The 27,721-nt window shown below is 39.5% G+C and overlaps 1 protein-coding gene across 4 annotated transcripts in view; it reads right to left on the reverse strand.

The window, feature by feature from the left end:
* The window catches only part of CTNND2 (catenin delta 2), a 1,187,740-nt gene that overhangs the window by 109,123 nt on the left and 1,050,896 nt on the right, over positions 1-27,721 (reverse strand). For all 4 annotated transcript variants that reach the window (XM_090049706.1, XM_090049708.1, XM_090049707.1 and 1 more), the window contains 2 exons: positions 15,143-15,316; positions 2,340-2,490 (listed from right to left, as the gene is read on the reverse strand). In XM_090049706.1, coding sequence (XP_089905832.1) covers positions 2,340-2,490; positions 15,143-15,316 — 325 coding nt within the window. The remainder of the gene's footprint in view (positions 1-2,339; positions 2,491-15,142; positions 15,317-27,721) is intronic.

Consider the following 27,721-nt stretch of genomic DNA (forward strand, 5'->3'; position numbering starts at 1 on the left):
CTGCTCAGTACCTCACTTATTGTTTATGAAACATATGTGAGAAAGTTTTAACATAAGATAGTATGGAAATTTGCTGTAACCTTACTTACAAATAAGTGCTGATAAGGAGTGCTGAATGATAAAGCTATCCAGGAAATAATTACCTGGATAAAATGCAATAGGTGTTTTCTTACACACACATTAGGTAGAATTTCAAGCATATACAAAGCCAGTTTGCCCAAAGGAGCTGTTCACAGCACACACCTCTGTTTGAAGCTATAATTTAAAAGTCTTTTCCTATAAATGGAGGCTAGAATAATGAAACAAATAATAAATGATCAACAGTTTGCTACAGGTAAACTCTTAACCTTTCAACCTTTTACTTATATGGTTAGCTGCTTCTCAGGTACTTTTTCATGGTAAATGTTTGCAGACTTACACTCTGTCTTGGATCTTTGAGGCCTTTTGCTTTTTACCATGATGACATTTTATTATAAAGGTGTAGTTTGATGCAGGCAACAAAACATAGCTAAAATAAAGAGATAGGCTTTAAAATATTTATATATAAAAAGATACATCATTTAAACTTGCCTATTTATCTACCTTATTTCACTTTTGGATGCTGCCTAAAACTTTAGGGACAATACTGAAGAACAAAGGCTTTTCTCTCTCCATATAAAGCAATGTTCATTTATTTATTTTAATTTTCCTCTGAAGTGACAAATATCCGGACTTGATAGACAATCTACAGCCTCAGCAGAAGAGAACAGGAACTGCAGTACTCAACACAAAATCAGATTTAAGATGTGTCATGTTGAGCATCCAAAAACAGAGGGAGAAAAGGTAGCGACCGCTTTTGCAAATAGGAATCATAATCATCTCTCCCTTTTGTACAATGGAGAATGACACCTATCTCCAGCTACATAAGGCAGAAGGATAGCAGCATTAACACTTGTGACACTTTCAGATCCTGTGGTGATGGTACCAAAGAAAAAACAATGAACAAATAACAAATAAGATGTACACATCACAGCCAACAGCACTACGAGCATTTCCTGTCACAGTGGCAAAATTAAGTTTTTTCAGTGCTGTAATAGACCTTTCTAAATCCTCTAGGAAATATATAGTTCAGCTCACTAATTGCAGTTTCTTAGAATCGCTCTGTAACTATCTGAACACTAAGCATCTATTCCTTGCTGAATGTGTAAAATCTTTTTCTTAGGTAATAACTATTGACTGACTTTTTTCCCCCTTAAACTGAACCTCATTTGTTGATATCAAACTTTCCCCCAGGAATCCTAGAACATTTGAAGATGATGTGATCAGTGTGTTATTACCCATATTTTACAAACACAGTTGCACTTGGAACATCTTATTAAAAGAGCACTATTTGAACATGTGCATCTTTATTATTTTACGTGGAACTTGAAGATTTGGGAAAGAAATAAAAATTTCAATTTCAATAAAAAAATCCAAGCAGTGTAAAGACAACAAAGGAAATGGGCTAATTAATGGCATGGTACAAACTACAGTTAAAAAGGAGGCTGCCCCTTGCTTAACTCCTCTGTCTTACAGCCTATGCTTTTACAGTGCCTAGCATAATGCGGTACAGAATTTGCTAGGACATCTAGACAGCATTTGAATACAAATAATGAAAAAGGAGGCAGACCAAAGCACATATTGGTAAAATTCTTTAGTCAACACTAGAAGAAGAGTTGGAAAAAACTGCCTGCCCTCCAAAATTTGGCCAACTCTAATAAAGAAGTAATGTATCATTGAAAATAATAACAACTTTTAAGCTACATGGAAATTAGAAGAATTGTGATGCATGGTTTACTGTAATAACTATTCTGTTTTGCAAAGCAAGGATATGAACATACTGTAATAATAGTCTCCATGGCCTAAATCTACCATGTTAGGGTGACTTTTAGTTAGCTGGAAGGGCTACAACATAATTAATTAAGAGATGTACCTAGAACTGGGATAAAGATCATTTAATATTACTTTTGTATTACTCTTTCAGGTAGTGTGCCAGGTGCTGAAGCAGTATTGCCACTACCATCAGTCTTTAAAAAATAATTAAAAAGCTACAGTATGACTGAATCCTGGGCACTTTTTTTCTGGTAATGGTATACTTTTATATTAATTAAATTAAAAATATGCCTCACAATACAGCTCTCAGACTGAACTGTCACATAATGACACCTCAATGAGCTGCATTAAAAGAAAGGGGTCAAGAAATTTTGCTTGAAAAACAGAAAGAAGCATTGTTCTTTTTTTCTTCATCCTACTATAAAAGGTAAAAAAACCCCAGAACCAAAGCAACAGGTAAATGTATAGATTGTTTGGAAACAACATACCTATTAGCTCCTTATTTCTGACATCTAAGGCCATGTTTCGTAAAGCTGTAGCAACTGCACATACCACCCGGTCGTTGTCTATTCGAAGCAGTTCCACCAGGATCGGCAGGCCTTTCTCTTTGCGGACAGCAGCACGGATATACACTGACCACTGTAAAGAGATATTACGTGAGGGACACTGAAGTAAAGTATGGAGAACCCTATTAAAGAAACTGAGGGGTGGTAATGTGTAAAAAGGATTGGGGAGTTAAGCAGTATTTGGCTGTAGACTCCAAAGTGAAAGGAAAAAAGTCTGTTTATGATGCTGTGCAACTCCTTGACCTGGGAAACCATATTGACTTTTATTGGTGACAGAAAAATGAAATTATGAATTGACTTTAATCCTTACACACCTGAGTTTGCAGGCCAATGGCTTGGCTTCATTACATCCTAAACCAGACTTGCATGATGGCTGCCTGTGGCTAAAGTCATTTTATATTCCAAAATTTGTTTACAAGGCCAACATACTTCCTGGCTCTCAACTTGAGAGCTACTAGACCCAAATTCATGAAGGTGCTTCATTATTCCTTTTATAGCAGGAAAATTGTTTAGGAGGAAAAGTGAGGGCAGAGTTACATGACTAGACTTGTTATTAATCATAACCGTCTAATGCTGAAGTCCCCATGTGCAGAAAACCGCCATTGCTTGAAATACTAAATAATCTCCACGGGAAGACTATCAGATCAAACTTGTCAACAGGGCAAAATATGGGGATTTTGATCTGAATACATCTACTTCACGAGGTGCTGAGAGCGATAGATATTTTTACTCAACTTACAATATGGATGAGCCCTTTACTTCAGTTTTTGAAGGTGAACAGTTTTAACAAAAAAGTACAAAATCTTACCAGGGCAGATAGCAATGAGGCAGTGTGTGAAATGCCCTTGAAGCAATTGCAGAATGTGATAACCAAGTGTGTGAAGCTGAATGGCATCAGTGTGAGACAATCTGAGGAAAAGGCTATCTGGCTTTGACTGAGCAAGTTGTGCATTTTCCATGTGAAATGGTTGTGTGGGCTGGCTGAGAGTGGCAGCTGCTGTCTGTGTGCTGCGGTGTTTTTAAGTCCTAGTTTCTCTCTGGCTGTGTACCTAAACCTAGGTTGATAAAAGCTTTGTTTAAGATTTACACTGATGAAATAAGTGAGATCAGAATCAGGATGCCTGTATGTATATGATTATGTGATTATCAACATCTTAACCTAAAATCTGAGAGCAACTGCTAAGCAGTCATAATGCTCACAGAAATCACCAGAATCCAGTGGGAGCTGCAGATACTCAAGACCTCTCAGTTTTAGGCTCCTTTTACTTCATGATGAGCAATAATTCTGGGTTTTGTCATACACAGAGATGGCATTATGCCTTATTTCAATTTCATCATCTGTACACAACGTGGAGGATATGGCTGCAAGGCATGTGTTAGACTGGTGATCATGTCTGGTAGGAGAACGTTAATAAGCAATTGAGGAGAAGCACATGACACAGAGGCTCATAGATTTTATTAAGCAAAGATGGAGACCAGTGAATATGTTTACTCATTTTTTGGAATAACAGAAATATCCAGTACACAGTGGCATGTATTGTGTGGCTGACACAGAGTTTGGCTGAGCATGTTGTCTGCTGGCTGTCCCTTCATTTCATGGTCCTGGTCCTGGTCCTGGTCCTAACTTTTGAAGCAATTCAGGGCCTACTGTCTGCCTAAGTGATTGTCTCTCCTCAGCCTACAGCTGGACTCAGGATGGATTTTGCTGCTGCCAGAACCAACAGTGAGACTTTTGGGAGATGGAGAAAAGGTATTCTTGAAATAAAAAATAAAGCCTTCATCTGTGAAACTCTTTAAAGCACTGGAGATTAGAATGAGCTCTACTCCTGACATTGTCAGGTCACACTACAAAGCCCTTTCCTTTTGCACAAGCCTTGTATTATTAACAGTCATGCCAGGATAGCTCAGCTATATGTCTCCTGAAATCAAAGGAAAATAGAAAGGAAAATAAAACCCAATTAAATAAAAGACAGGAGGGGTATATAGCAGTATCTTGTGGACAGTGACACTAGGTTTAGTCTCTGCAGTATTGCAATAGTGTGTGTGTGTGTGTGTGTGTGGACACAAACACACACATGTAGTACCACACAGTACCCATATGAGGGGTACATTAGATCACCTCATGTTTGCACACTGTCTGGATTTCTACACAAAATTGACAGGAGACTGTGATTATGGATATGAATATCAAATTAAGATGATAACAATGAGAAGACAGATACACACAGAGGCAAGGATTTGACTGCCCCCATATTAAATACCTATATTTGTTCTAGGTTACGTAACTCAGGAGAAAGTAGAAGAATTGAAAGGAAACAGCATGTAAGGAATGTTATTCAATGACTTCCCTTCAATTACCATAGATAACACAAAATAAGTTGACCAGACAAAAGCAATACTGGCTAAAATAACTTTTCTAGTCAGGCTAAAGAAATGTGGAGTTCTTAGCATCACTGAGCACAGTAATGTATCATGGCTGAAATGTAAATTTTAGGCAAGGGCGGTTTTTCTAAAATGAAACAATAGTGGCTGTAACATAAGAGAAAATAAACAAGCAGCAGCAGGAACCTTGTTAGATCTTATTTTATTTTTCTCCTAGTCTGTTCTCTAGAACTATGTTGTGGGATAAACTTTAATGAACATTTTACCAGATAAGAAAACCAAAATTAATCTCAAAGATTGGTTACTTCCAATTAAATGTGTCCTAGAAAAATAACCTCTTTCTAAAAGAGTATTAAACTTAAGAAATATTGTAAATATCCAAAACTGACAATTCTGAGCTTTTTAAATAGCCAAGTATTTACCTGTTAGTATTTATGTGCATTACCTGACTAATGCACTGTCAACTATCTGTAGCTAAAGTGATGGGTCCTTACCACTTTACCACCCCCCTCCACACACACACACACACCCCCTCTCAGCTTTGTATTTCCTATGCATCTCCCAGGAGGTGGGGGGTGTCCTGTGTGTCTACTGTGATTAAGAGGTCAGTTTCAGACTGAGAGTTCAGGTTAGCAGTGAGGCTATTCTGTGGCTGCTGTGAATTTGTCTGCTGTAAGTGAAGAATCAAGCTAGTAAAAAGTTGCTAGTCTCTGTAAGGATATTTCTCATATCTCTTGCTTGAATAAGGATTAAATGGCCTTATGTGCATTTAATCAGTGATAAAAGGAATCCAAAATCATATTATCAATTATCTATTGCATTGTAAACTGCAACAAAAAGCACTCAAGTATATCATCTGTAATAAAGATGGTCACTTTGAATTCGTTTGGTCAGTGAATTGTCCATTGGAAATCACAAGCTTTTAAAGAGACCTAGGGTGGAAACACCTTTACAGGGGCATAAAGTGAAAGTAAACAGATGCCCATATCCTTTGTCATTCCACAAATGTGGTCCTGACAAAAGGTAGTAATAATTTGTCCGCTTTCTTGTGGCAGATGCTTATCTTCTTTATGATGGGAGAGCGCAAGCAGCCTGAATCTGCCCATGCTCTTCGACTGCCTCAGGCAGGTGCTTTCTGGGCTTGAGGGGTTCAGTTGTGTGCCCTAGGAATTCTTGTACAGGGTTGGGCATCCCGAGCCTAAGGAATACCTATCTGACTTTCTCCACTTCCAGAGATACGCCCTGGCAATCTCTGGGGACACAGCTCTGTAAGCAGGGAAAAAGTTGCTCATTGTCCTGGCACAGCAGATCTGCTTCATTTGTGAACACCTGTTTCTAGCACTAGAGTTACATAAGCTTTCTGCTTACAATTTGTTTTTTGGCATCCATTCCAAAACTCAAATTCCAAATGAAATAGGGAGTAAAAAGAATTGTTTTTTAAAAAATAACTCCAGTGAAAGCTGATGACATTAAAGTAGGAGCATTCTGGAGTAACAAAATATGAAAACTGGTAAATATTTTCCACCTCAAGGGGAGTATCTGACATATAAGACTTTAGAACAAGTAAGGCACTAATTAATTAGTGTTACAAACATAGATAATCTAAGTACAAACTGTTTTTTAAAGCATTAATTTTGCTGTATATATATTTTTTTTCTCAAGTAAGCTACCTTTCCTGTAGCGCTGTTGAGAACTCTGATTTAGAAAAAGTTCACAGACTTGTCATTGTGATTTATCTGCTATCGTCACATCCATATTTTCAAGTCATACACCCTGGGCTGGAAATACAGAGTTGTCTATTAATCGTATGAACAATCTCAAGGAGAAGCAGAAATAAGAAGCTTCATTTTGAAAGCAGTGAGAACTGTCTGTGTCTCTTTCCCTAAACTGCCAATTAGGACAAAGTCTTTGCAAACAATTATGCTGGGCTGTATATATTTCAAGAACACTGAAATGGAGGTGCTTCCAAACTGCTTTTTTATTGTTTCCCAGAATTGAGAAATGGATTCAGTGCAGCGTGCACTGATGAGTCTTTTTGCTTGCCTAAAGCCATTGTGAAACATTCCTGCATTTCCACATTGCAGGTCAATAGCTAGGATGAGTGTAGTGAAGTATGAAAAAAATATATAAACATAACCTCATAAAAAAGCAAAAGACAAATAGTTTGTTGCTTCTTTTGTAAATGAGATGCTCTGCCAATAGACTTACTCATCCAGTTACTCCATAAATCAGTCATGATGCCAATGATCAAATAATTGTTCAGACTATAAAGAGAAAGGACTCCTATGGGGAAAGTATAAGGTTTGAAGGGAGGTAGAAGCCAAAGAAATAATCCATTTTAGTTGCATCAGATTGCTGCTAAATTGTCAAAGGTATGCATGGGAGTTACAATATGTGCATGGATATTCTTCGGAGATAATGGAATTTGTGGGGCATAACAACTACACAACATTTAGAAGATATACCATACATCCCTGTTTCCACTTCCATTAGTAGTTTCCTTTTTTATTTTTATCATGGTAATTAAGAAGAAAAATACAGTAATCTGGAAAATTATTCTGTAGTTTGTCACACTTGTTATTATAAAGCAACCTTTCCAAAGCTTTATACCTCAGAGGATTTAGATCAAATTAGGAGAAAGCTCATTGCAACAGCAATCCATCCAGATGCAAGTTATTTTTTACCAAAATTTATAAACATTAGACTGCTGCCCTACTTTTTGAATTTGGTAGTGTTTTATACACATGTATGCACATACATACATATATATGCAGTAACACATGCACACAAAACAGATCTCTCTATATACACACATATACATGCATATGCGTATGTGTGTATGTCTGTGTATATAGGCACACATATGTATACACTAAGCACAGCACAAGTATGTTCTTTATATTTACCAAAGAATCTGCAATATACTTGAAGAATTTAGGGATATGTTAACAGCATTCTGAATACCCACCACTTACCCACCCACCTTCTGAATACCCACCCACCTTCTACCTTACAATCAGTTCATTAATTACAAAGAAGCTAACCACAAACTACTGGTTTGGTTTAGGACCAGATAACCCTAAAGGTTCCTTTCAGCTCTACAACTCTATTGTTCTCTCACTACCCAGACTGAAGCCTCCATTTTTTTGGCATTTTTTTAGTGTTTGTAGCAGTAGAAGTATCCTTGGTTCTTGAATTTGATTGCTCACTTCCTTACAACCTTAGTGTTTTCCTGTATTCGTTAGTGTTTATGTTGATTTAGGATACATTTCTATCTTTGCAGATTTTGACAGTTTAAATAGCCTCTCCATTCTTTATTAGGTTTCTTTAAACAGCTGATAAAAACCTACTTCCTCAATCTTAAAGTATTCAGCCTTATCACATTAATATTTTGGAGACAGAGAAAGAGGCTTTTCACTTCTGCTAGGTAACCTTCCTCTTAGGACTCAATAGCCAGATGTATCTTCAAAAGGCATGTCTGTAAATAATTGTTGTAATCAGAAGAGTTTGGTAGGGAACTGGACTGATAAGGGTGGAAGACTGATCATCTGGATGCATGCTATTTTAGACAATAATTATGCGGCAGCTATGTATTTATGTGCTGGGACACACGGAGCTGTAAACATTTTTTCCCTATAACTTTTGAAAGAATTGTATTGTCCTTGTGACTGAAGCAATCTTTGTTATGTCTTCAATGTCTTTATCAAATGATTTGCTTAATAGGTCTCTCAATGCTACTGAGAGTCTCATTGTCCTTTATGATGGAACTAAGAAAAGAAAGGTACTTTTTTGCCTAAAGAATAAAACCAGACATCTCATCTGGCTATCTCAGGAGATCTGACTGCTGACCTGGAAACCACATTCCTGACATGGATCAGAGCAGGGACCTAGTTAAAAACATTCACTTGTCTAATGAGGGAAGGCTACCCATTTCTGTTGAGTGAAACGGAGCAGGGAAATGGAAAAAAAGGATCTGGAAAAAGCTGTTTAAAGGAATGACAGGTTCTCATTCTCAGGGAACCTCTGAGGGCATAGTGTTACTAGGAAGCATGACAGAGGGTATGAGGGCAATAGGGATCTCAAGGAAAGGTTCTGAGGACAACCAGCCAACCCCTCAGAAGCAGTACAGAGCAAAATGAAGATAATATTATGTGCAGAGTATTGACATGCAGCACATACAGTCAATTTTTTAAAAATCTACCTAACTTTAAGGGAAGTTTCTGAAGCATGAACAGAAAAATAATCAGATTCCAAACCATACAGGCAGTGAAGAGAGAATCAGAGGGACCTGGAGGAAACTGAAACAGAATTGAAGTAGCTATGCTACTTATTTTGCTGGGGGCCATTATGTTGTCAAAGAAAAAGTCCCCCATAACATATATCATGGTTCAAGAACAAAAGAATATAAATAAAAAACAACTGGTTTCTGTAAGGGTTACAAAAATGTCAACATTAGTGCACACTGCTTTTTAATGCACAGAAAATATGGGAACAGATGACTTTTAAGACTTCATAAAGGTGACAGCTCCTGTATAATTTTTAGGTATCAAATTTTATAGAAACCTTAAAAATACATTAGGTGTATTAGGTAGACAGATAATAGCCCAAACTCAACCGTCAGATACATATAGATTCCTAGCAAAGTCACCTACACACCTGGGGACAGAACTGCACTTGCCGTGGGCTGGTAGATTCTCAAAATTGTTTAAAAGCTATACTTTTAACAATTGTTTTGATTACATTTTCAATAGAGCTACAACTGAACATGGCCTACTGGCTGGTGCCAAGACCACAAGGAGCCTGTCATTTTATTATTGTCACCAGACAGAGAAAATTGCTGCCAGCAAATTGACAGGAAAATCCTATATTGGAACGTTAAACAACAATAATAAAAGAGCTATTATGATGGGAGCTTTCCTTTTACAGGTCTCAACCTGCAGGGTATAAAAAACAAACAAAAAATCCCCCACAAGACTGCAGCATGCATTTCAGGCTAGCAAGAGTGAAGGGTCAACAGGAGTTTCTTATTAAGCCACCAATAACTCAGTTTTAAGAATCTAATTTAAAATGTGAACAGACTTTAGATTTTTACTTTCCTTCTTCTTGTACAGGAAAGTGAGCAGCTGTGATACTGACCACCCAAAGAAGACTACTAGGACTGGAATGAGAGTGAGAAGCATGAGTCCTTTACCTTTTCAAACCACTGTAAGCCTCACGCAATACCTAAGCAAGTCAAAGTGAAGACTCGCACTGATATCAGTGGGCCAAATCTCTTATTAAGGAAAACTCTAGCTAAGCTCTGTTGTAGAACAAAACTGCACAGTCTTCCATACCTATAGATGCTATTTCTTTCACAGAACTAGGCAGCCCTAACACAAAAGATCTCATTAAAATGTAAGTAAAAGGGATTGCAGGGGAACTCAGTATTTGAGTTAAAGAAATAGATATTAAAATATGTGACCATGAAAACAAACATAATGCAACAAATGTCACTTAAGGAAGATCTCCTGCTGCTTGTCAAAGGCCTAAAATACAGTGAAATTGCCCCAGTGCTGTTTTGTGCATCTGTGTGGGTAGGGAAGGCCTGAGCCTGACCACCTGGAATTTCACTTGCCCTTGGTCTTTGTGGAGCAGGGATTGGTGAATGGGTGGGACGGTGAAAACAGTACAGTCTCCAAGGTCACAAACTGCAAAGATTTAATGATAACTGTGCATAGCTCGACAGGACAGCACAGGGAAAGGAATTTTCCCCAGTCTTGGTGGGTTTCTTCAGCAAAACATGCTTCTTTGGACTTAATTATTTTCTATGAAAACCCATGAACATTACCCTGGGAGACCCGTAAGCTTTACAATGACCATCATATAAATATCTGATGCTAAAGACAAGGAGGACTTTGATGAAAAAGTAGGTCTAAATCTATTTCTACCACCTCTCAGATACTGCTTGTTGGTTACAGAGATGATTTCCTTCTCATTAATGACAAACTGTAATCAAGGTCAGTGGTTCCCAACAAACAAACCAAACCTGGCATGGCCCAGTGGGGGGATCTAGGTTACAAGGATTTCAGAATTATGAAATAGCTCTCTCTTTTTTCTCCCCAAGAAGCAACCTCTTTCAAACAGTTCTGAATCTTAAAGGAGTTGCAGATAGTAAATAAGGCATGACATTCACCATTCGAGTATATTTTTTCTCCATAAATAACAAATTCAAACATTTTATGCCAATGGTGCTCAATGTACCTGATCTTGTGAGCTAGTTGAGTGGCATAGAGCCTGTCTAGAGACTGGATCCTGTGCATAGGGTTGATCCATGGGCCTAAATCAGCATGGGGTGGGCACATGGGGTCGACCTGTGAGTGCACTCCAGTTCATCTACCTGACCTCATACTCCAGATCCAGCCATGGACCGGCCCTGAGTGCCGGTACAATCTGTGCACAGGAAAACATTATCTGGCCCATGAGTCCCAAAATTTGGCATCCAGGATATGATGGCAATATTAATTGCTATGGCTCTGGGAACCATGGCAATTAATGCTGCTAATGCTCCCCCACTGCTGCAGGTGAGATCCTACCACTGCTATCCTGTCACCAAATTTCTGGACCCAACAGGAGCCCCATGGTCCAATGACATGGCTCCGGGAGCAGAATTCAATCTGAGGCCTGTAGATTGATCAGCATTGCTCTATGCTGATCTACATTTCCATGTTTCTGGGTTCCAAATACTTAGTGGCTTTGGAATCTTATTTTGTTGTTAAGCCGTCTTATCCAGATCACATAATGTTGTAATTCACTTATATAAGTCTTCATGACTTCATGGAGAATTTGTTCTGTGAAAGGAGATCTATGCTAATTTACATATGGACCAAAAATATATTATGCACTGTGTGTGTGCAAATTAAGGCCCTCAGATGAAAACATTTTTACAGTACTTGACTTTACAGGGTACTACCACATATGAAAAATGAAAGGAAATGGCCCAGAGATTTGAATGTAGGCCAAGGGGCATATTCCTCCCAAGTGAATAAGCACACTATCAGTATTGAATGCATATTGCATAAGGAAAAAATTCTCTAAAATGGAAGACTATTGTTTACACTGAAAAAATATTTACATATGACTATAATCACAAGAGTTACTGATTTGCTCTTATACTTTGTTTTTAAGGTTTTCAAAGCTATCTAGCAGTTTTAGATTCATAGCTTCTTTTAAACTGCAGTAACAGGGGGGCATGTATCTAAATTGCCTAGACCAGCGGTGGCCAACCTACAGTACAAGTACCACAAGTGGTAAAGGCAGCCTGTGTGTGTGGCATGAGGAACATCAGAGAGGGATCAGGGAGCACAGTGACAGAGCAGGGAGGAAAAAAGCAAATTAGCATTCTGGCAGGGGGCACAGGGAAGAAAGTGGAAAGCAGAGCATCAGATCAGGCAGGGGAAGAGGATTGGAATGGCATGCAGGGAGGGTACGGTACCAAGTTGTATACCTGCCAGAAACGTTAGCATACCTGCCAAAAATGTTGGCCATCACTGATCTAGACTGTTTGATTTAGTAAAAATAATCTAGGTTTCTTCTTTTCTACAAATTCATATGTCTGGATAACATGCTCCATTAAAGAATTAGACAATGGTGGAGCTGGGGAAATGAAAAGGGTGAATCAGATATCAAAATATTATGTCTGTATATGTGTTCAGCAATAATCCTCTGTGGAAGGGACTGTCTTTTCTGTCAATGCAACACCAAATGCAGTGGGGCCTTTGAACATTGTTATAATGCAAACAATAATAATAATACTAAAGGCATCATTTGTTTTTAACACAGCTAATTGTCCTCCTTTTTTGCCATTTCATTTTATCATACAATTGAGATGAACTCTAGTCTTAAAAATCAGAAGCAAGATCATTTACCATACTGTCCCTCTTTATATCCAGTTACAATTGCTAGTAGGAACTTACAAAAAAAAAAGGAACCTCCCTTAGGAATAGACTCTCTTTTTAAGTGTTTGTTTGCCATTATTTCAGTAGTTTTATCTTCAGAGGATGGGAAAAGAAGAAAAGAAAGGTCAAAGGTAAAAAAATTCAATGCTGGTGTAATCCCCAAGGAGCATTATCCCCTCACAGAAATAGCTAGGATATGGCAAATTAAGTATATTCATTTTCCTTCCTGTGCATCACTTGTAATAGAGTCTGAATCTACAGAAACATGGAACAATAAGAAAGCAAGTGAATTCTCACTGAAATCACTGCATATATTCTGGTGAAGCTCAAAGCAGTTCTTTTAGCATATATTTTGCAACAGGATCTCTCTTGCTGTCTCTTATTGTATATGTAAATTCAGCAATGCATATTCACACCTTTTTGCTAGTTCTATATAAGCTGATGTGGAAGATCATTGGGTCAAATACAGGAATCCTAGGTGTCTTGCAGATAACATGGACGGTCTGTGGATATGTAGGATACGTCCATGCTAATATCTAAGTTGACCAACCCAAGTCACGACAGCCAGCCCTTTCCAAATCTGAATGTGATTCCCTAGAGGCTGAATCTGAATGTGATTATTATCATACAGTGATTTCTCTTACTTGTGCATAATAAGCCTTGTCTTTCTTTCTGTTGTTGACTCTAATTACAGACAGTAGAGACAGAAACTAGGCTTGCAGAAGAACTAAACAGTCAGGAACAGGAAGTTGTGGGACTATGGCTTTGCTTCTGGCCTGGGGCACCATGGTAAATTCTAAAGCCACTGCAGGAAAGGGTGGCCTAGTAGGAGGCTTGACCTCTGACCCTGAAGTTCCACAGACTTGCCAGAGTTAGTCTGGGTATCAGCCATAGACTGAGTTTAGGGGTTTCTAGTGTAAATGTTTAGTGGGTTTGGGCTTATGCATGGCCATTAGATCAGTCCTAAGTTGGAGGCATAGATAACACCTCCAAAGTACCTCAATCACCAAGTCACTCCATTATCATCATCTAGTGGATGTAGTGGATATGCAGCAGTACCTGGGGTCAGGTCAGAGCACTGATCTTTTGTTACACAGATTATTATGTACACATGCCTGACTGTCAATGGCATGACATAGCTTGGGTGGAATACATAAATCAAGAGCCATGAGTGAACAACTCTGACTGAACAAAATTTTGATCAGAGAACAACTATTATTGGCACTAGAACTCAATTTTTAAAGTAGGTTAGAGGGCAACTTAGTGTAGCACACACATAACTAAAATAGATATTTGAGCACTTAGACACTGAATTAGGTGCCCTAAATTTGAAAACTGTGCCCCCCAGTTTTGGAATGGAACCTAACAGCTCATCTTACAGATTTAATGGAATTGTACTGTGTTAATGGAGCAATGTGAGATTGGCAGCACTCTTCTCACCAGGAAAACTCATGCTCCAAAAACTGATTAAAACATTCAGGCTCAGATGTCCCCACAGACGATGCCTGGTTTATCTTAAATTTAAAAATATTTTCAAAATCAAATTGAATTCTAGAGTGTTTTCAAAGAAAAATGTGTTGGTTGAATTATTTCCCCTTTTATTGCAAATATTTAGAGAAGGAAAAACTGGATGTTTTAAGAAGCCTATAGGAATGAAGAAAGGAGGCAGACTTAATGGACTTCCCTAATTCAGAATTTCCTTGTCTTGTGCATGTTTTTAACTGTAATGTTATGTGACATTAAATGGCTTCTTAATAAGAAAAAAAGAATGGGTGTAAGGTTACTTGTGTAAGTGTTACTTCATTTCATCTAATCATAGCTGGCAGGCAGCCCCCACACTAAAGCACCCTCGTGCCCCAGCCAGCCTGTCACCATCTACACAAGTATTGCAGTAGAGTAAATAATTCCACCATAAAAGAGTACTCGTGTTGGGCAGTACTATCCAATGGTAGAATTAATTAGTTTACTCTGGCGCAACAGCACCACTTGTGCAGACAACAATGCTTTACTAATTAGGCAACTCTGCAGTAAGTGTCTTACATAATGCACCCACTGGCACTAATATTATCTTATTTTTCATGGCATTATGTGTATAGATTCACGGAACCACTGCTTCTCTTCATCTGATTGTTAGGCTTTCAATAGCAATTTGTCACATGGACTAGCTTAGTACATAAGAAAGGATTTTCACTGCTGCATGATGAATTTTCTTAAGAAATACTGCAGTGGTAGTAAGTACAACAAACTTAAAATACTACAGTTTAAATGTGACTTTCCTTTTCCAGATGTATCTCTGAAAAAAATGCAGTTATTTTTCTACACGCAGATTGCATTCATGATGGTATCACCTTTCTTCTTGTCTATGGGGACCTCTTTGAATTTATAATACTTTTGACTTGTACTTCATACCTTCCAGCTCCCTGCAGCCAAGTTCTGCAATGCACCTGCTGCACCTTCCAGTGTGTCTGGATTTGAGCACTCGGAGAGAAGTGTGAGGTAGGGTTTGACTATTGAAGGGTGCCACAGCATCTGGATTCCTTTTGGTGGTTCTGCACAGTCTGGGAGAGGTCCTACTCCGTCCCACTGTTGGAAACGACAAATCTATGTCACCAAAGATACTAATATCACTGAGGAAAAATATTTAACCTTTTTTTAATAGGTCCACAATCAAAAGCAGCATTCCTCACCTTTAACCATAATATGAAATCCTGGACAGAGAATTTTCCTCCCAGTACTCTTCCGAAAATAGCTTTTTGATGGTACTTGACCTAACCATTAATGAAAATCTTTAAGTACTCTATCTAGTTAACATAATGAGAACAATTAGCTTCCACTGCATAACTTTTTGGGGGGGATGGGGGAGGGGAAACGGAACAAAACCTACTGAGAAGCTTACTGGGCATTTTGCATGAAAAAATAAAAAAATATAAAAAAGGAAATTCTCTATTTGAGTGATCTTTTGGATGCTGCCTTTTCAGTGGAAACTACTTTGAAAAAATAAATGATGAATGGGCCCTGGCTCTTTTCATCTGACAGGTCTGGATAGTGGACTATTGTCCAACACGGGCATTGGTTAAACCTGTACTCCTATGAGGTTTAGACACTAATATTTCACATCAAGCTGGAAAAAGGAGCCCTATTGCAGAGGAAAAAGAGTCCCCTCTTTCCAGCAGAACTCACAGCATCCATTTTTGACTGTTGGAAAGTCTATTAAAATGCTATTCACGGACATTTTAAAACAAGGAATAAAATCTAAGCTACGTTTTTAAAAACCTTCTAAAAATTTCAATACTATTTTTTCATTTAACTCACACAACACATAAAATCCACAATGTGACACTGGCGTAAGATAAAGGTTCTCACAGCACTAGTTTAGGATGACTCATTGGGCATGTCTATATATGCTATTAATGTGCTGTAATATGCTGTAATCTTACTGCACAGTAAAATAATGTGCAGTAAGCTTCCCCTGGAATCATGTCTACATGTGCACCCAACAGGAGCAGTGCAGTGCAGGGCTACTCCTGCCCGCTCTGCTCCTTTACAGCAGCCAGTGGGAGATCCAGGTTTCCCCACATGCCAGCCTGGGCTGGCAGGGGGCACCGTGGTCTAGGCTGGGTTCCGGTGGGCGGGGGGGGCTGTCTCACCTCTGGGGCAGCTGCCTCCAGTCCCTGTGCCCCAATTGGCAGATCAGGGTGCAGTGCTAGGAAACTGTCCCCTCCCCCAAGCAGCTGTTTCCCAGCCCTACACTCCAATTGGCAGATCAGGGCATGGGGCTGGGAAACAGCTGCTGGGGGAAGGAACAGTTGTCCTGTCCCCATCTCCCCCATCCCCCACTACCTGGGCTCACCAGGGGCAATCTACCGTAGTCAAAGCAATGTAATTCATGCTTTTATCATTCTCTGATTTAGAAACACCCAGGCCAGAGATGGCTGTCCAGATGTAGACTAGGATTAGCAGAGACTATTGTGGTAAGGAATTGTCACATGGAATTTCCTCCCCATTTCAGCCTGGTTGTAAGAAATCATACCTTTGTTTTAAAAAAGGAAAAAAAAAGAAAAAGAGAGAGGAGAACCAAACATTGATTTCACACAAGGTAAGAAAGAAAATACATGTGGGAAGCCCATGTTAAGCCACTGTAAGAACATTCCACAAGGTTCCATTCCAGAGAGAAGGGAGTAAAGAATTTGATTTCTTAATTCACTGTTGCTGAGAAACTGAGATATGCCAATTCTTTGTTCATACTGTTCATACAAATCACCAACATACTATAAAAACCCAGCTTCTTGGATTCATAGTCATATTCTGGTCTTTGGACAACTTGGGGGAAAAACAAACAGAAAAAAAGGGGTGGGGCATGGCAAAATGCTGGTTCTGCCTACCATCTTCCCTCACAGATACAATCAGCTTCCAAATGAAGGGAGGTTAGACAGTAGCCGTGGAGTCCTTTGGGGATCAGATCCTTCTGTGCTAGTGCAGACCTCAGACTGGCTTTATGGTGACTTCCTTTTACTTCCCTGTCTCTGTACCATTAAATGTTGGGATTTTCAAGAGGAGCTCAGTGTGGAGTATAACTTAGACTCATTTGTGCATTAGTAACAGCATCCACATCTGTAACTGTGTGTCAATAAGACAGTTGCACCACTTGCATTGCACCTGAAGTATCTTATTTCAGTGAAGTGGGAGACATGTATGAATAGAAGTATATTCTAAAAGAAGTGGTAATTTAGGTGGACTGCATTTGCTGTAGTATCCTATGTTGCCTCCTATATAAAATGGGGGCATTAAATCATGTAAGGATACATTACTTTCCTCTGCAGGGTTTCCTTATACTTCCTCAGCTACCAAATACATTGTTAGAAAGTAGGATAAACAGTTAATCCAGGAGATAATTTTCCATTGTTCTGTAAAGTGACCCATGCATCTCCAAAATGTCTTTTATTACATGTCCCACTTAATGGCTGTTGAATAAATAGGAAAGAAATAAAGAAGACAACCGATGTAAGAATCTTCTTTGATGACAACTAACGTAGTTCAAAGTGCTGTTTTGTTATTTGAGGGCTTTGGATCACTGTGACTTGTTAATGTTGAAGAAAAGGAGACATTTCAAAGCTAGCATATCTGTGTGACCTTTATCTCAATGCTTTCTTCAACCTTTCATAAAAGTTAATAATAAAAACCTTCAATTGTCCAAGGCAAAATAATTTTCACAAGCTGTAATATTACAGTAAATGTTTCTCCAATATCTGCTGTGGCAAGCTGAAGTTACTTTCTACCAAGAACTATTCAATATTAATGAATTGAAGTAGTGAGCTGAAAGACTGTGCCCAGAGAATTACTGGAACAGGCACTACATAGTGGTAATCCATCAGGAGTGATCAATAAGTTCTATCTGAGATAGCCTGTACTATAGATATACAGGAAACCTCTCAGAAGGATGAGGGCTATATACTCCTCCTAGCTTATGTTAAAAAGACTAAAGTCCTGAACAAAAGCTCCTTCCAGCCCTCTTTGTTTCTGCTGTAATTTACAAAGATACCGTAAAACTGACAGAAGCTGGGAGTAATGTGGATGAACTATGGCCCTGCTTCTCTGTCCTCCCCACCCCATACACACACTTCCTAAAACCAATCCACACATAAACAGGTGCAAAGAATTACACAAATCACAGAAATTCCCCAAATCTATTCCATTTTAATCTATTTCAAAAGCAAAGATTTATTAATCATTCCTGTCCATACTATTCCTATAGTCTATTCCTTCTCTGAAGAGGCAGTTGGGGGACAATTCTGCTTTTGTGAACCAGCAGTACTTCCCCTTTACTCTCAGACTCTACTGTTGTTCAGTTTGCATGTGTCTATAGAACCAAATCCTCACTCTGTTCCCCATGGCAATGAAGGTAACATTAGCTCTTTACACTCCTAGATGGCAGAGAACTGATCAAAAGCTGGAATTTCTATTCCCCTGGAAATTCCAAAATCCCAAAAAAAGAACATTGGGAGAAAAACAACATCTTTACAAACCATTTAAATGATAGTGGTTTTAAGGCTGGATACTTTCCACTGCTGCCAGGCCTGCTGGCTCCCTGTCAGCACAACAAACTGGCAGGAAGCCAGCAGTCAAAGGGCCCTCAAAACTATGGCTGAGGGAGGAGCCTTTATGTTTGACAGCCACAGTTCACAGCCTCTGCAAGCTGTGGCTCTGCAGTCCAGAGGCAGGAGTTGCTGCAAATCAAGGACACCTTATGGTTTCCAGCTCCAGCACATTCTATATGTCAGACTTGCCATGGAGCAGTAGGCTCTGTAAGCCCTGGAGTCCCAGCAACCCACCAGCAGGCTGGCAAGTAACTAGACACATTTTGGACAGAAAACTGTTTGCCAGCCACACTCCCACTGGAGTCCTCAATGAGATCGCTAGAAGCTCAACAAATCCAATAAGATTCTATGAAACATTCAACAATTTGTCATTTTTCAGTAAAAAACAATTGCTGGAAAAAATTCCTGACTAGCTCTGAGGACTCCAAACCAGTTTGCCTGTTCCTGAAAGCAATCAAGATGGCCCAGAAAGGGGCATATAGCATCTCCAAGTTTGGCACCTACAACTGTCTTGCAGGGGTCGAAGCATCTATAGAAATGAACGTCCCACTTAGTCACTCACTCATTGCATCAAGGATCTTGTTCCTTAGTGCGCCCCTTGAATTCAGTAATGTCTATGGAACATAATGGAGGATTGTGGCAAAGTGGGGCTCCCTGACTAGCCACAATGCTAGTTTCCCCACTTGCCTTTGGGCATACCACCCACCTGACTCTCCTGCCATACCTTGTCGTTAATTAATTAATGATCTTAATTAGGTGGGGGGGCTGTGCATTTCTTGCCCTGATGCCAGGGGGTGCTATCTGTGGCTCCAATCCTCCCCTACACAGCAGCCCAAGCCTTGCAGATGGCATCCAGATGACAGTGCTCCCGCCCAACAGCCAGACCAACCTTAGGCCTCATTGTTAGGCCTCAGTCACACACACATTCATACCACCCTCCTCTCAGTAGGGCCTCTCACACAGGGTCTCTTTCACACATCAGCAACTTATTCTGTCTTGCTTCCTCTTGGAGTGGGCCCCTTAGGCCATAGGCTTTATCTAGTTTGTACCTCGGGTGGCAGACGTACCGTCTTTTGGGCCTCTCCCATGATGCTTACCAGGGTAATGGCCAGCCAATTACCTGACCAGGTCTAAGCTTGCTCTGGCCCCTTCCAGGGCAACTCTATACACGCACACACTCTGGGCTCTCACCATGATCCACTGGCTGGGGAATTGGCTCCATGGTCGGACCCAGAGGGTGGTAATTGATGGAAGTTAGTCATCCTAGTGTCCTGGGACCAGTGGGGTCCCCCAAGGCTCTGTCCTTGGACCCATATTGTTCAACATCTTCATTGATGATGTGGACATTGGAGTCAGAAGTGGACTGGCCAAGTTCGTGGATGACACCAAACTTTGGGGCAAAGCATCCACACCAGAAGACAGGCGGGTGATCCAGGCTGACCTGGACAGGCTTAGCAAATGGGCAGATAAGAACCTGATGGTGTTTAACACCAAAAAATGCAAGGTTCTCCACCTTGGGAAGAAAAACCTGCAGCATCCTTTTAGGCTTGGCAGTGCTATGGTGGCTAGCACTACATAAGAAAGAGACTTGGGGGTGGGTCATCATTGACCACAAAATGAACACGAGCCTGCAACGTGATGCTGTGGCTAGTAGAGCGACCAAAATGCTGGCTTGCATCCATAGATGCTTCTCAAGCAAAACCTGGGACGTCATTCTCCCCTTGTACTTGGCCTTGGTGAGGCCGCAGCTGGGGTACTGCATCCAGTTTTTAGCTCCACAATTCAAAAAGGATGTGGAGATTCTTGAGAGAGTCCAGAGGAGAGCCACATGCATGATCAGAGGTCAGGAAAACAGACCTTATGAAGAGAGGCTGAGAGCCATGGGGCTCTTTAGCCTGGAAAAGCACAGGCTCAGGGGTGATCTGATGGCCACCTATAAGTTTATCAGGGCTGACCACCAGTATCTGAGGGAACGTTTGTTCACCAGAGCACCCCAAGGGATGATGAGGTCAAACAGTCATAAACTACTACAAGACCATTTCAGGCTGGACATAAGGAATAATTTCTTTACTGTCCGAGCCCCCAATGTCTGGAACAGCCTGCCATTGGAGGTGGTTCAAGCAGAGGACTGAGTCATCTACTCTCTCCATGGGGGCAGGAGGTGGGCAGTTAAATAACACTGTTAATGCACATTAACTAAAGAGCATTTTTGTGACACTTTAATGTGCAATAAAATAAGTGAAAGTGCATTAAAGTGCATGTGTAGATGTGCCATGTGTGCAGGAAAATGAGGGAGAAAAAGCAAAAGCTAGTTTTGCACAGCACAGTTAAGTGCTATCCAAACACATCAGTCAACTTCTCTCATCTACTAAAGTGCAGCTCAGTCAAAAGCTACTATTCCTCTATCTCAGCCTCTGTCTCAATCTCTTTACTTTACTTCATATGATTCAAATATGCCTTGCACTATCCTGTAAAAGTTGACAAATGCAGACAAATGCACCAGGCAAGAAAGACTGGTGCAACTTTTGTTGGACAGGCTATAGACAAGCATCTCAGGGCTTTATACAATTAACAGATAAGGCAAGCCAGAATTTTATAAGCTGCTGGTTCATTGCTAATTAACACCAGGCACAGTATTCTCTGTGGTGGTAAAGAATGTCACAAATGACTAGTAACATGTTTTGTAATGGAGCTGTAAAATAAAGCAGGCTTTCATTTTTAATCTTTCATACCAGGCTGAAACAAATGACTAAACTGAGTAAGAGTCATCATGTATCTCTTTGTATTTTTGGCAGTCACCAGCTGTGTCCAGGCACATCCAATAGCAACATACCCTGGCATAAGCAGAAGAATGGCCTGAATACCCTCCAATGGTTTTGGCTGCTGATTATACAACAGATGTGACAATGCTGGCCAGCAACCCCATTTCACAGGTGTTGTATAACTGCTCAAATAATCCTTTTCCTTTGGAGGGCAGCCCCAGTCACACTCTTCAGAATGCTGTTTTAACTGGGTTCCTAAGCCAGAAAAGAGGAAGCTTTCCTTTCCTTGGAATGATGATCTCTTTTTAGAAACTGAACCATGATCTCCCTGGAGTGGCAGGCTTTACAACCACCTAGCATGATAACACATGGTATGCCACTCAGCTGGGAATGGCATTTAAGTTGAAATGTTGCTGTTGTCGCTCAAAGCTTCTGACAGAAGGTAAAACAGAAGGTCATACTCATTTCAGAAGTGCCACTTATAATCAAAATAAAGATTTCAGACCACAGTCTGATCTTACACTGAAAATCGCATGTAACTATAGCTGTGGAACAGGAAAAAGTCAAGAGAAGTATAAAATCAATCCCAGGGAGATCAAAACCTGATCAATCTCCTCTTAGTAGGGAAAAGCAAATAACCAGTGCAAGCATGGTAAGTTATATAAGTAGAAGCATAGTCAGTGTTATTAGCAGCTGGCTTGTGCCATTATTGAAATATAGACTACAGCCGTTATTTTTTCTTAACCACTCTTGTCATATTCATTGTTTCCTCTTGAACTGAAAAACTAAATTTGTTGGCTGCAGTGAGGATACAACTGTAAGCGCCATAATTACTACAGGTGGGGAAATGTGGTTCTGTCTGAAAAGAGACAAGGTAATGTAGAGAGGTTAATGACTCGAATGCTCATGTCCAAGGGTAGAGCCCTAAGGGTCACATGTCTTGATGTGGTGTTAATCGTGTAGCAGGTGACCACAAATAAAGACCACAGAATGCAATGCAAGGTAGAATAATAGAGGAGAAACAATAGCAACACTTGGCACTACAGACAAAAATGAAGGCAAATAAATCTCACTTATCTTTACTGCAGTCTTTATTAGACTGAAGATTTCACAAATACCAAGATTAGGACTTGCTGTGTTCTGGACATTGGTCAGAAGATTTAATTCTAGTGAATTTTGGAACTATATGACAAGGTGGGAGGCTGGGTCTGCTTTCAATGAAGTCAGCATGAATTTTAGTAAAGACTTCAAGAGGTACCAGACTAGGTTCAGTGGTGGTCCTTTTATCAAAACAGGGATGCTTATTCTGAATTAAGCTGGAAGCTGTTCTCAGCTGGATCTATTGTTCAGATCCCAAAGAGGTTTTGTAAGGAAAAAGTTAAAATGAAATGTGTCTGTCTTATTTTTTTTTCAATAAAATTGATGGAATGACCTCATCTGTTTTAAAAAGCATCCTGAAAAGAGAAACATGTTTTGTGTTGACACTTTTTCCCTTCCTTAAAGTTTACAGACTACTAGTAATTTCTTAAGTTATATAAAGGGGAAGCTAAAACACACAAAATTATGCATGCATTTATTTTTTTCTTAGAACAGATAAACCTATGAATTCAGCCACATCTAATATTTCAAAAAAATTGGCATTACTGACTACTGTTCCCCTCTAAAAGACAAATATAATCACTTAAACAGGAATCTCATTACAGGGAAAAAGGGGGAAAAGGAAACACGCTGTAATGGAAGAGTAAATCACTAGAGCGAAAACCTAAACTTAATTGAAATTCATTCAAATACAAATATTTTACACCTGTTTTTCTCCAAAGAAATTTCTATCCAAGAATGCTGTAGTCTTGCTGAAGTAAAAGGACTAGTCGCACTTTCCATACAGCTCTTACAGTTACACAAAAGAGCAGTTGGTTCATTCAAAGATATTACCCACAATAGTTCTTGTCTCTCACGTTTCCTGGACCATCATGGCTGCAGCATCACTTCAATACTGCCATAGGTACATATAATAATTAGTAGAAAGAATTTCTATGACTCTAACCTCAATAATGTCCCAAGTCTTAAAGGATAAATTTGTGCCTTCTCCCTCACTGCAGAGGGGAGATTTTTACAGATTTAAAGCAACTTTGTGGGAATGATGTCCGAGAACATTATCTTAGTGTTGGGCTGAGCTCAATTAGATGGCAGCCTTTGCTATATACACGTGGGTTTCTACTTCTGCCACTCTTTAACAAGGAGAATGACAGGACTGAATTATACTTTCTCCATTATCATTTATCCTTTAGGTATGTAGAAAAGCCAGATAATCACCAGGAGTTTGAAGAGAATGTATTTTATTGTTTGGAGTCTGAAGAATTTTTCAGAAAGGCTATATAAGTATGACTATGCTGTTAGAAACAAGCTCTGATTCATGCCAATGCTGTATGGTTAGAGGATGAGGTTGATGGGCAGTTGAGTATCTGGAGAGGAAGCATTCAGGGGTCCAGTTTGCTCTGCTTTCCAGTGGGAAGTGAGTTTACCAGGGAGTTCTGAAAAGCAAAGCAGCAAAGAACCAATTGAAGCCAGACTCTGGAAGGAATAGAAGTACATCTCTGAAGAGACAAACTGCTGCAGGGACTGCCAGATCCTGTGTATTAGAAAGAACATTTGCTTATGTCTCATATATAGGGATGTGTGTGTGTACACATAACTGCTCTTACCTTTTTTGTCAATTATCTGAGATAATAAATACTATTAAATGTATTTTAAGCTGTGGGTAGTGATCTGCACTGTCAAAAGATAGAGCTAAGTTCTAGATCACTCCCTGCCTGCCTGGGTCTTTCACCTGCCAAAGCAGCTGAGAGAGCTACAGCATGGGCTGGTGCGGAAAGAAACTTAGTAGGCTGATTAGCGTGCTTACTAATAATTCTCTATCCCATTTACTGTCCCAGAGTAGCATTCTATTTAAATCAGTGACATATTAGGAGAAGTCTGCTACAGTCAACACCGGTCAAGAGGAATGTGGTGTAATGTTAATAGGTTCTGCATAGATCTCAAATAGTCTCTGTCTTTTTGGTCCTGCAGGCATAGTAGCCATACACAGGATTTAGAGAGGATGGAATGACATCCAGGGTGGGGATATTGTCAAGATTAACAGGAAAAAGAAAAAAAACATGCTAAGCATTATTAGAAAAATTCAATATCAATCTAACAATCTAAGGCATTTTAAGATGCCTATTACTGTGCAAAGTGCTGAAGTGGGCGTAATTTATTCCCTCACTGCACAACAGTCTAGTGAGCATAAATTTGAAATTATATGCACAGTTCCATTCACCGTTTTCTTTAAAAAGGATATTAAACCCTTCAGTTTGATGGACAAGAGCAGTTCCACAGAGGCCTCTGCCCTGCCGTGTGCTGATAATGAATGATTATAGAAATAGAAAAGGTACATCTGAGGGCAAGCAGAATAATATAGGTATTAAGGGATCCAGCCAAAAGTGTTAAGATTAACCCAGTGCACCTGAAAAAAAAGAGAAGATTTAGAAGGAAGTTCTAAGGTATAAAGAATTCTCAAAGGGACGAGGGAGGTAATCGATGCCACAAGGTTACTCCATGAAATGCAGGAAGAGATGACACAATCTTAACTTACAAGGATATGTTGAAAAGAATTTCATGTACTATTAAGATATTTGTTGATAAATGGAATAAACAGGGAAAGCAACAATTAGGTGCAGAATTTCTCTGTTTCTCTGTCTCTCACACGCTCATTATTTTTATGCCTCGTTTGCTTTTAACACATACCTGTCACCATATTTAATATCAATAAAGTTAGGCAGAAGGCAAGGTAGGGTAGCAGACTTACAGGTAATTACATTCTGCTACAAGGTAGTCTTACAGACTAGCTGAATCACCTCTGCCTTGCTTTCTGCCTGAGTTCAGACTAACACCACTAAGTACCTTTCGCAACTCAGAAGTTGGGAAGGTAAAGGTAAGTGTCAAAGCTACCATAGAGACTAAATGGAACCTTCATTGATTCATAGGCAGAGAGAATCTGCTTAATCATGGGCTCCTATAAGGATACTGATCATGATTTACTGAACTGCTGAAGAGTGAGATGACAGACCTCTCTTTTCCAGTAATGAAACAAGAGCTACCTGTGAAGCTGCACAGGTACCAGAATGTGTAAAAACAGAGAGAAAGTCAAACTTGTGATTGGGCAGACCTACATGAAAGGCTATGGTGACACAGCATCAGTGGGCATGAACCGTGACACCAATGCTACTGCACAATAGCAACCAGCTACTGCCCAGTAGGGTTGGAAAAAACCCGTGTACCACCAGGACTGGGCAGTAACAGAGGTTACTGTATAGTCATTTAATACTTGCTTTAGCAAAAGAGGTACTTAGTGGTGTTAGTCTGCTTTATCAAGTACTAAATGATTGTGCGGTGACAACTGTGCAGTCAGATGCACATATAGACACACCCATTTAGTAGGAAATTCTCTCTTTTCTACCCTGCTGCTATCCCATGCCCCATCATGCAATGTGACATTACCATTAAGAAGTTCTACAATATAAAATGAAGGTCCTGATTATGTACCATTCTCATAAGAGAGATGTCACAATAGACTTCCTCTCTTATCTACATTCTAATTTGTATTCTATTTCTTTTCCCAAATCCTGTTGCTTTACTGTTGATGATGCAAAATGGATGCTGTTTTAAAAGCAAGTGAAGTCAACTCTCTCTTCATGTGTATTCAGTGAGCCAGGTCATCAACTACTGCAAATGGTTGTAACTCCACTGAAATCACAGTGCTTTTGAAATTATTTGATACTCATGGAGTTACACCAATGTACAACAGTTGAGTGTCTGCACAGCATTTAAGATTCTTTCAGATGAAAAACAAATATACTATAAATAAATAAAATTGGAGCTCTGGGCATATGAAAGGTTAGTATCCACAACATCTTATTGAATTTTCCATCTCAATTCAATACAAATATAACTTCTCCTTATATTTGCAATAAAGGCTTTGGTTTGAGATATAATATGACACTGACATGCCTATTTGAAACCTATGTACTTACCAGGCACTGTAAGTTGGACTATTGTGAAAACAAAAATCATGGTATTAAACTGAATTTTCAGTTTCTTTCTTGAGTTCTTAAAATAAGAATTATACAGAGTTAGAATACACTGTTACAGGCTGCAGGTCAAATTTACTGGTGATGTAAAAGAACAAAATTTCACCCCTGTAAATGGGGTTACAACTTTGTGGTTCCATTAGTACAGGAATGCAAAGGATTTACATATACTTACAGTCATACTCAAAGCATGTCAACAACTAAAAGTCTGAAGTATAAACTTTCTAGTTAACGTGTGTACAAAAGTCACATTGCACTGCATCTCAGGAGGGATTTTCAAAACTGTCTAAGTTACCTACCAGTCTAATTTTTGTTGCCTTTCACTAGGACCTGTTCTCTTAAGTCATTAAAATAATTCTGAAGTCCCCAGCCCAGTATAAACACTTTTATCACATCACATCACATCACAAATAGCAATGCACATAGTAAGATCATGAGCTTCTTACTTCTAGGTGCCTTTCTTCAGGAGAGACATCTGGGTTCTATATCCCACGTCAATGGAGCAACTTCCTTGCAGCAGCCCTGACTCTGATGCCTAACTTCTAAAGAAGTTTGGATATACTCTTGTGCTTAACATTTCCTATTCGCTAACTCTAGGCAGCTCTCTGTGCAGAGTATAGTTTTTTCTGGATTACTCTTCTGTGGAGTTTAACTCTCCCTCAGCCTAGGGTGCAGGCAGTAATTGTCTAACTCTGGGCTTTGCATTCCACTCCAGGGCTAGGTGTCTAAAAGTTAGGTGCTGCATTGTCATACTTGGAGGAGCCAAAGCCCTGCTATAGACTTGCATCCTGTGAGTTTGTGATCAGATCTCTCTAGTTCCAGTTCAAGTCAAATTAAACCTGGTGAAATTTCATTTATATTCACATTTGCATTCCAAGTTATTCTTTCTTAAGGAGGCCAAAGGAAATAAAGCACACAAATCCATATTAAAATGATAAGAGGTTCACCTCTGTCTTTCTAATGCTAAAATCATAGAAAAGTAGAGCTGGAAGGTCACATAGGGAA

The sequence above is a fragment of the Crocodylus siamensis genome, chromosome 5 (assembly GCF_052110815.1).
Source record: "Crocodylus siamensis isolate JL-2025a chromosome 5, ASM5211081v1, whole genome shotgun sequence".
Taxonomy (NCBI): domain Eukaryota; kingdom Metazoa; phylum Chordata; order Crocodylia; family Crocodylidae; genus Crocodylus; species Crocodylus siamensis.